We start from the raw sequence: 10094 nt of genomic DNA, 5'->3' as shown, positions 1-10094 counted from the left end.
TACGAATCCTAGGCCCTAGGAAGATCAGAGTGAGTACACTCATTGGAAACCTTTGTCTCATATGCAGAGTCCTGACATCCAAGAGGCCAAGATCCCAGAAGACAACACTAGGGATCAGGAGCTGGACGTGGAGAGCTTTGTCAGTTCCCCGAGGTACTCTTTTCTCACCTGGAGGGGCAGCTCCATCGCTCATGGAAGTAGAGGACCTTCCTTAGGAGCCCATGCAATTTTTGGGGGAGTGGAGGTGGTTAGTTTAGCAAGAAGCCAAGGGTGGAGAGAAGCTCCGAGCAGCATGGAGGGTTGTTTCCATGGAGACAGGTGTCTCCATGCCCAGCCCGTGGGCTTCCTTCAGGCATCTGGCTGTCCACTCCTGGAAACAGGGTGTTGGGCTGCATGCCTCATTCATCTCATCAAGCAGAGCTCTTTCTAAGCACTCATGTTCTGATCTCATGTGTCTTCTTTCTTTCTTTTCTTAGCGTCCAGAGGCCAAGCACCGTGTTGAGGAGGCTGCAAAACACCGCTGCTGACCAAGAGCCATCCCTTGGAGAGGTCAGGAAGCCTCAACATCCTTGGAAGGACTGTGGGTTGGGCGTGTGGGTCCCCCGTGTTGGCTAGGAGTAGAGAGCATGTGGAATGGCCCCAGTTTTTGATGCTGCCGGGTGGGCGGCCATCTTCTGACAGTCGTTTGCTTAAAGCTATGGTAAAGGGACAGCCATGCCCTTAACAACACTGCATCCTAATGGTTACACAGTGTGGGTGATAGGATTAAAGAAGATGGCTGCAAGGAGATGGCGGCCATGGCCTTGACGTCCGGTCCAGATCTCACAGTTAAAGGTGGAGCATCCTGTTGCTTTAATGGCAACCATTGAAAAACAGTGACAAATAAATGAAGAATGAATAAAAATACAAAACAATAAGCAAACTCAACCAAACCAATGAGAAATGAACTAATTGGAAAGGGGAAAGAACTGGGAAAGAAAGAGGAAAGCAGACCCAATTTTGGCATGCTTTTGCACGTGCCTTTAGTGTCCTCACTAAGGAGCCGACTGAAAGCATAAAGTGGACTGGAAGTGGTCTTTTCCAGTCACCAGAGCCATCGGGGCCCCAGCTGAGTGAGGGAGCGCAACATATATGTGGGGGGGGGTGGTTGATGCCTTTCCCCTCTGCCATTTGCATGAGTGCGCGAAGGCCAGAAATCAGCCCGACCGACCTCACTGCGAGGAAGGCGGGCATGAGAGAGGAGCTCTTTCGCCATCTCTCCCGCCCGCCCCCAGCCAGCACGCCTGGGCTCCAAAGTGGTTTTTAAGAAAACTGAAAATCAGGAAAGCGGGAGGAATTGTGTCCAGAATGGTACGATCCCCTTCCGGCTCACTTCCTGCGATCAGCTCACCCGGTGATGACCGCTGGAAGGTGCCAGGCTGGCCTTTTCCCTGCTGAAGCCTAGGAAGCCAATGCGAGGGCCAGAGCAGCCATTTCTCCATCTTCTCTCCTTCACAGAGTTCTTCCTTCCTGGGGGCCGAGACTCCACCCGCCAGCGTGGAGGACGAGGGGTCGGAAGGGGACTGTGCCACCAGTTCCCCCAGGTACCTTTCTCAGCTGAAGGGCCGCTCCAGGGATCATAGCGGCGGATCACCTTCCCCGGGAGCCTTGGTTGATTAGACATGTTCATGGAGGAGAAGCCAGTTGAAGACTATTACCCATGACAGCCAAGGAACCTCTGAATCTCCAGATTTCTCTCTCTCTCTCTCTCTCTCTCTCTCTCTGAATAAACACACTTTGATGCCACATGTAACCAGGTCTCAAGTGGTTCACAACCAACTAAATAGGTTGATCCACAAGGGCTCTTGGCATGCATTGATGTTCTTATGCCATGTCTCTCCTTTCTCGTCTCAGAGTCCAGAAGCCAAAGAAGTGGCTCATCAAGAAGATGATGATGAACACCTACACAGTGGAAGACTCGTCCTCCGCAGAGGTCAGAAATGACCCATTTCATCATCCATTTTTTCATGTGAACGGGCTCTAGGTTGTGTGTGTGTGTGTGTGTGTGTGTGTGTGTGTGTGTGAGTGCCCTGTTCCCCAGCAGGAGACAGAACATGGAATGGTTCTAGTTCTAGATGCTGCAGGATGGGAGGGATTGTGATTGGTGGGATGGGAGGAAATGCAGCTGAGGCATTGGAAAGGGGGCAAAAATGTGGTGAAAGGCTTTTCTTCTGGGCAGAGATGCCAAATGCCTTTTCTACCAAGAGGCAGGTCTTATTTTAGAGCAGGATGTCTTCCCAACTGTCCCTTGGGCTTGGTTCCTCTCAGAAGCCTCGCAAGGTCAACGCAAGCCCTGGAACGCTCCCGTTTCTCTTCTCTCTCCTCCCCAGTGCTCCTCTACGGACGAGGACGACACGATGCATCAGATCAGCAGCATCGAGGATGAGGTGTGGGACTCTCCACCGACCCCCAGTTCGGCCAGGTAGGTACCCTCCTCTCAGCTGAAGGGCCTTAGGAGCCAGTAGGGAGCTGGGGGAGGAGAGCTGGTCTTGTGGTAGCAAGCATGGCTTTTCCCCATAGCTAAGCAGGGTCTGCCCTGGTTGCATATGAATGGGAGACTTGATGTGTGAGCACTGGAAGAGATTCCCCTTAGGGGATGAAGCCGCTCTGGGAACAGCAGGAGGTTTCAAGTTCCCTCCCTGGCAGCATCTCCAAGATAGGGATGAGAGAGATTACTGCCTGCAACCTTGGAGAAGCCGCTGCCAGTCTGTGAAGACAATACTGAGCTAGATAGACCAATGGTCTGACTCAGTAGATGGCAGTTCCCTATGTTCCCTATGTTCCTATGGGGGGCTTTAAGCACAGTAAGCAGAAGGCTGCAGGGGACAGGGGCAGCTCCCCCATGTCTGAGCCCCATAGAGGGATGTTTCCTCCTACCTGCTCCCTGAGAAATCTGGAGGGGGAGTTCACCCAAGGAGGCCGATTGGCAGCAGGTGCAAGACAGAAACCAGCAAGTCTATTGCAGGCTGTTAGCAGAGGGAGCTCTGAGACCCCCATGCTGTTGGCATGAGCGGGTGTTGGGGAGAAGGAGCAAGGGAGGGCTCCTGTCTCGATGCCCCCTTTGAACACTTCCCAGGGCTTCTCAGTGGGGAACGAAAGGCTGGACTTGGGAGATCTCTTGAGAAGCTTTTCTCTCTCCTCTCCTCTCTCAGGAACATCGGCGAAAAGGAAAGAAGAGGACAGCTGGCCCCAGTTAGGTTCTCCTCGGTCCATGTGGGAGAGGTAAGGGATGCAAACCAAGGGTGATTTGACTTCACCCATCTGCCCCTCCTTTCTTGCACTACACAGGCTGGCGGCTTGGATGGCAGTCACTGTTCAGACGGGAGGTGGGGACTTGCCCTTTCCCCTTGTGGATGTCTTTCCCTTGCAGTTGACCTCATGCACCCTGAGCCAGAGGCAGCACCCTCCAGGCCCAGATGTGGGTGCAGACACCCATGGCACTGGCCTGGCCCTGGGGATTCTCCTGACCCATAACCGTCCCTCGGACTGAGTGCTGAGGCCTGACCCTCCTCTTCTTCACAGGGGAGAGCAACAAAGAAGATCGGGGACGTCGTCCGGTGTGTGGAGTATGCCAGTGAGGTGGAGGAGAGGTTCCCCGAACTCCTGGTGGGCCTGGTCAACAAGATCCTCACCGGCCTGCAGAACACCACCGAGGGAGTCGGGAACCGAGACAGCCAAGACCTGCCTCCTGAGTAAGTCATGGCAGTGGGGAAAGCGGGGCCAGCAAGTCCTCCTTCCAGAACTCTGGGAGGACAGGCTAGGGTCATTTCTCCCATGTCCCACTCTGATGGGTGAGCAGCATTTCTGGCCTCTTGGGGTGACTCTGGCACGGTGGTCCCTTCCCTCAGCTCCACAGGGGAGACCCCAGAATTTGCAGCCTTCTTGGCTCTGCAGAGAGCCTTAAAATGCGTCTGCAGTGTTAAAAAACCAGCTGTGGGGAAAGTCACTTCACCCCTGTGGTCTCCCTCCCATGGTCCAACACAGTCCATCCACCCTTGACACTACACCACCCCGCAAGGAGACACACACTTTGGTGACAGCAACCTTCTCTTCTCTGCAGGGAGACCGCACAGATTGTCCGGACCCTGCTGGAGAGGGTGGCACAGGTGACCCCAGAGAAGACCTGCTGGCAATCCCTGTGCTCTCCGCAGAGCTGCCTCCAGGGTGTGGCCCTCTTGGTGAGGTAAGTAGGAGTGAATAGGAGATCTCTCAGGAGGCCTGGGGGCTGGTGTGGTTTGGGTCAGGTCTGCTCTTTCTGGACCTTCCGCCCAGGACTCAGCAGGGTCTTTTGGTGTTTTGCAGGGCTCTCCTCCAGACACGGTCCTCCACAGTGGCCAGGCTGAAGGCATACCTGGCTTCCCTCTTCAGCCTGGACAAAGATCCAGAAGAGCATTCCCTCGCAGAGGTGGCCTTCTTTGTGGAGGTGAGCAGCGTCTTCCTCAGGGTGGGCTTCCCTGAGAGGAGGGTCTGGCCCCAGAGGCTGATGGATGTTTTCCTCCTTTCCCTCTTTTAGCTGCTCCTGAAAGACCAAGACTTTGCTGCCTTAGAGAAGACCTGGACGCTCCTGGTAGCGTGGCTAGTCCACCCCAGCCAGAACATCCGCTACCTGAGCGAAAGGGGACTTCTCCAAATTTATGGCACCCTGAAGGCGGTGAGTGACATCCCTGGGCATGGAGCATCCCTAGGCATGGAGACTCCTCTCTTTGGGGAGCCCTTCCTGAGGCTGGTGCTCCTAGGCATCCCCAGGTGTGATGGGGTGATTTCTCCAGTTGGGTGGATTCAGTCTGTGGAACCCTTGCCACAGGACGAAGGAGAAATCCTTAAGGGAAGGCACAGGAATGCATCTCTCAGTAGGAGCCTGATTCCCCACGTGCTCCAATGCCACCTTCTCCCCGCTCTTTGTGCCTCTGGGATGGCTTGAGCCATCTCCTCCCCAAGGCAGTGGATGGTGGCCAAGCAGCATCAAACACGGACAGCTCTGTGGTCCGTTTAGCAGTGGGTGGACTAGCATGTGTTTTCAAGGATCCACCTTTTCCCTCCCTAGGCGAAGAAACTCCAGGATTTTAGTGCCGGGATCCTGGGAGGGCTCAGGACCTCCAGTCTGGAAGCCACTTTGGGGGTCCTGGCCTTCATGGAGCGGCTGAGGCACTGTCCATCAGAACACCAGGCCACGGTGAATGCTGTCCTGGCTGCCCTGTGCCGCCCTCTCTTCCACCACGTGAGTACTTGCACGCCAGCCCTCCGCCCCGGCTCTATGAGGGCCGGCCAACCTGCAGGTTCCGAACGGGTTGGAGAAAGGAAACCAGAAACCCCCTAGAGACCCATGCAAGCTCTTCATCAATTATGGAGGTGAGGAATTCCTCCCTAATAACAAGCCCTGTTCTTCTTTGTAGGAGGAGGCTAAGATCCGAAGGGCAGCCATGAGGACCCACCTGGATCTCCTGCAGCACCGCCACCACCACCACAAGGGTACAGAGGAGAACATCACGACCCTCATCGCGGTGCTGATGCATGTGGAGGATGAAGACCTGGAGGTAGCACAGGTGAGGTCCCCCTTCTTCCTGCCACCCCTACGAAGGTGTTTAGGCTTCCCCAAGTCCAGCCGCCCAGTGGCAGACCCCAGAGTTAGCCTCACGGGGTGGTGAATCCACGAGCTGTCCTGCTGTGGTTTGGCCCATCCAGGCCCTACTCCTTGAAGCCCCCTAAGAGGTTTCTTGGAATCCCTTGGAAGGATTTTTCACTCCCATTCCGGTCTTTCTTTTGGCAGGCTGCGAAGGACAATCTGAGCCTCCTGGCGGAAGCCCTCCTATGGCACCTGGAGGGCAAGCTGCTGGCGCGGGACTCTTACAGCCTGCAGGAGCTGCTCCACAAGATCGCCAAGCGTCTGGTAAGGGCAGCCCCTCCCTGTCCATCCCTCGGCTCAAATGGCTCAAGGACCTTTGGGCGATGCTTTGCTCACTCGGGATTTGTCTTTGCTCTTGATCCCAGATTCGGCAGCTCGGCACAGAGGACGCCGTGGAGATGGAGGCCACCAAGATCCTGGGCTTCTTCCGCAGCGAGCAGCCTTCAGTGAGGAGAACGGCTGCCCTGCTGATCGGTAAGCGAAACAAGACTTTTGGGTCTCCCTTAGTGGGTCGTCTTGGTGGGCAAAGGTTCATTCTCTTGGAAGGCACTGCCAGAAGGGTGTGGAGGGGCAGGAGCTGTTCCCTCCCCAGGAGGACTGGCCCAGTGCGTGTTAGCGAGGTCTCTTGGCTTAATTTCCACCCAAGGTGACATAAGAGTCCCTGGAGGAATGGCTCAAATTGTCAGTCCCAGAGGGAGCAGAGAGGGGAGGACTTCCTCTCCTGAATGATCGGGTTGTCCATGCACAGTGTCCTGAATTGTGGTCCCATTTCCTTCCACCCTTGTTTTTTAGGTCACCTGGTCCACAAAAAGGGCAGCATCCTCACTGAAGGGAACATAGAGACCTTCCATGCTGGTAAGTGCCGGTTTCTGGGTGGGAAGGGGAAGTTTCTGTGAGGGGAGAGGCCTAGATTTAGGGACCACAGAGCTGGAATGGGCCACCTGTCCCTCAAATGGAAGGTCCCACTTGCATCCTCAGGGATGCTCAGCAGTAGGCTTTCCCAGAGTGCAGGGGAGAAAGAGTCAGGACTTGCGCCCTCTTGGTGTGGAAATGGTGGGGCTTGGCCAAGGGTGGGGTGATCTCTTCATGCCATTTCTGAACCTTCTCCTTCATCCCTCCAGCGCTGGAGAGCTTGCTTGGCGACCATGACCCCGAGGTCGGGAGAGTTGCCTGCAAGACAGAGAAGATCGTGAAGAAGGCCTTTTCCCTCCACTCCCGGCACGGGCTGCGGGCTGCCGTTCGGCGCTTGTGGGCGGGCTGTAAGAAGAAGAGACACCCGCCAGAGTACGGTGATCTCTCCACCTGACCGACTGGTGAGTAGACCAAGGCAGGGCTTCACTTGAAGGGGCCCCGATGGTTAGGGAGGGGGCTGGGGCTGCAGGAAGGGTGGGCAGGAATCTGGGCAACCCTCCCTCGTGTTGGAATGCCATCTTCGGCCCTTGTGTCTGGTTGTACCAGTAGCCAAAGGGAAAGAGGAAAGATCTCTCTTCCCTCTGGGAAATGAGGACACAAATATTCTGCCAGGAGTCCCTGGTGCTTGGTGGTGTCATGGGGGAGAGTGTGAGAAGACCCCCCATCTCTGAACCAATGTCCTCCTCTCTTTCCAGGAACAACAGCCCCGTGCTCTCCCCTTGAAGATCAGCAGCTGAAGGGAGCTTCAGGAAAGACCGTGCAGCGCAGGGGCCTCCCAGAAGACCTCCTCCAACCGCGTGGACACAAGATCTGTCCACAAGAAGACATCCAGCAGGGAAGTGCAGTTCTGTCTGAGGAGTGAGGGGGAAGCAGGCTCCACTCCCCTGGCCCAAGGAAGCCCCGCCTCTGGGGTGCAGAAGCCCCTCCCCTTGCTTCTGCTGGCAGGCTGTGGGAGGAGGCTACAGGACCACCCTGCCCCCAAGTGGCCCTTTGGAACCATTCTTGGGCTTCCCTTGGGTCCGGGGAGGCTGTGTGGCCCCAGCAGGAGGGCAAGGTCACCGCCTCCCTCCATTCTCACCAGCTTGCCACGGAGCACCCCCTCCTCCTTTCACCTTTCTCCCCTTCCCCAGCGGCCTGGCTTCCCCTGGCAGGGGAAGCCCCATCCAGGCATCCGCCCCCTCCCCTGCCGAGGGTGTGCTCCTACCCCCTCCACTCCCGCAGCCACACCTCACTCCCCCCTCCGCTCCCTCCTCCTTCCTCCCAAACCGGTGCAGCAGCAGAGGAGCCTGGGAGACTCTGGGGCCCCCATGCAGACCCAGTAGCGCCCCCTGGAGCTGCCCGGTGGCAGGCCAGAGAATCCTCCTCTCCCTCCTGCTCCATGCTGTGGTTGCACAGTGGGGAGCCCGAATTCTCTGGCTTGCCCCCCCATCAACCCCCACCCCACTGCCCGATCCCCGCTTGCTGGGCTTCCGGAGTGGAAAGGGAGGAGGAGCAGGGCAACCCCACTGACGCTGCTTTGTGCTTCTTGCAGGCATGTGCTGCTGCTGGGAGGCTGGAGGAGTCGATCCGCCCCAGAAGAGGAGACCAAGTGAACATGCCTGCAAGGAGCGGTGGGGTGGGTGGGGGCTGGCTGGGACTCCCCCCAATTTTGTTTGCCCTGCCATTCCCTTGTTCCGTGTGACCCTGGGCTTCCTCCCTTCCCTCTCTCCCTCCCTCCCCCTCCCTCCCAGGGACAGAATGGGCTTTGCTGGTCGCCCTGTTGGGGGCCGAGTAGGAATTTTTGGCTTTCCAACAGATTGGCCAAGATGGAAAGTTTTTTTGCCTACTCCATTCTGTCCTGTTTTGTTTCCTTTACTTAGAAAGTTAAGTGACGACTTGTAACCTATTTAAGTATATTAATAAAGTTGCCCCTTTTGTTCAAAACATACCGTCGTGTCTGAGTTCCTCTTTTCTTCTCGTCTCCCTTGGAGCGTTTGTGCCCACAGACTCCCAAGCTCACCTCTTGGCTGAGGGAGACGCTGCTACACTGCTACAGGTCCATGCCAATGCCTCTTGCTTTCAAGCACTCACTCAGACAATTGGCTTGGATCACTCCAGAGGAGCCCACTTGAGGTTTGCCGCCAATGAGGTTTGCTGAGCACAGGATCCTGGGAGCAAGCTGCACCTTCCAATCGAGTGCCCGGAAAGCACAGCCTTGGCAAGGCTTGGCAAGCTTACAAACCATCACTGACTGCCTCCAATACAGCCAAATATGACATGTGATTCCATTCCAGTGATTAAAAAGTCCTGCCAAGTATGAAATGCCATTTGTGCAGGAACAAGGCCTTGACCTCCTCTTGTGCTCTTCACAGTTCTCTTTTGAATGCGTATTTGCTTCCTTCCTGTGCTCTGTAATAAGAAGCTGGCAGGGATCACAGCTCCCGTTTGACAGTTTGGTCTGGTTGGGGAAAGAGTCCTGCTGTTTGATTTTTGGAGGGAGGAGAGGGTTGGATTGGATTGGTTTGGTTTTGTTTTTTTAATGGGGGGAGCTCGCATTAATTTTGATTGGTTGGTTTGGTTTTTTCCCCAAATTCAATTTTTATTATTTTTAACAATATTAATATGTCATTGATTACGAATAGACAAAAGTGGACTTCCCGCACACATCTCTTCGTGAATCATCAGCTATAAAGTTCACCCTTGCTATAATAATAGTTCAAAACATAAATTTAAATCCTTACAAACACAGCTAATCTACCCAACCTGCAGGTTTTTTTACTAAATTTCGAACCCTGCTGTAAAGTCCATAGTAGGAAAATAGTTCTTTAGATACAACAAGAATGGTTTCCAATCTTCTTTGAAGCATTCAAAATTTTGGTCTCTTATTAATGTTCTAAGTTTTGCCATCTCCGCATATTCCAAAAATTTTATCAGCCAATCTTCTTTTGAAGGCACTTCATTACTCTTCCATTTCTGTGCATATATAATTCTAGCCGCCGTCGAAGCGTACATAAAAAGCGTTGACTTAGTTGTAGAAATTGCACCTTCTATTATTCCCAGCAGGAAGGATTCTGGCCTCTTAGGAAATGTCATTTTAAATATTTTCTTTAACTCATTATATATCATCTCCCAATATGCTTTAGCCTTCCCACAGCTCCACCACATAGGAAAAAAAGTGCCTTCAGACTGTCCACACTTCCAACATTTGTTTGATACATTTTTATACATTAATGCCAATTTTTTGGGTGTCAGATACCATCTATACATCATTTTGTAATAATTTTCTTTTAAAGCATAACATGCAGTCAATTTTAAATGGGTTAGTTTCGGAAAATTGGAGGGGGGGAAGAGAATAAAAGGAGGCTCGCCTGCAGCAGAAAGTTAGTGAAAGCTGGAGGAAGAGTTTAAAGTTGGCGCTAAAGCTGGAATTAGAGCTGACTAGGAGTAAGACCCTGAGGCTATTCACATGATAGTCCTGGGATGCGGAGGGCGGGCAGTGGGGTAGGCAGAGTCCAACTCATCTTCCCCCCAGATGATTCTT

General features: G+C 54.1%; 1 protein-coding gene across 1 annotated transcript; it reads left to right on the top strand.

Moving 5' to 3' along the window:
* Positions 1-5101: 5101 nt before the first annotated feature.
* On the top strand, positions 5102-7645 carry LOC128333338 (uncharacterized). Its single transcript, XM_053268749.1, has 7 exons — positions 5102-5257; positions 5433-5582; positions 5807-5926; positions 6028-6136; positions 6455-6517; positions 6784-6975; positions 7270-7645. Exons 1-6 carry the CDS (start codon positions 5171-5173, stop codon positions 6966-6968), a joined length of 714 nt encoding a protein of 237 aa, XP_053124724.1. The 5' UTR covers positions 5102-5170; the 3' UTR covers positions 6969-6975; positions 7270-7645.
* Positions 7646-10094: the final 2449 nt, after the last annotated feature.

The sequence above is a fragment of the Hemicordylus capensis genome, chromosome 7, assembly GCF_027244095.1.
Source record: "Hemicordylus capensis ecotype Gifberg chromosome 7, rHemCap1.1.pri, whole genome shotgun sequence".
NCBI lineage: Eukaryota > Metazoa > Chordata > Lepidosauria > Squamata > Cordylidae > Hemicordylus > Hemicordylus capensis.
The sequence above is the reverse complement of the archived record's forward strand: the minus strand, read 5'-3'. Positions and strand labels throughout refer to the sequence as shown.

Coding starts and splice junctions, on each gene's coding strand:
- LOC128333338 (XM_053268749.1), top strand. CDS start 5,171: ATGGAGCGGCTGAGGCACTGTCCATCAGAACACCAGGCCACGGTGAAT. Junction 5,258..5,432: donor GCCGCCCTCTCTTCCACCAC/GTGAGTACTTGC, acceptor TCTTCTTTGTAG/GAGGAGGCTAAGATCCGAAG. Junction 5,583..5,806: donor AAGACCTGGAGGTAGCACAG/GTGAGGTCCCCC, acceptor TTCTTTTGGCAG/GCTGCGAAGGACAATCTGAG.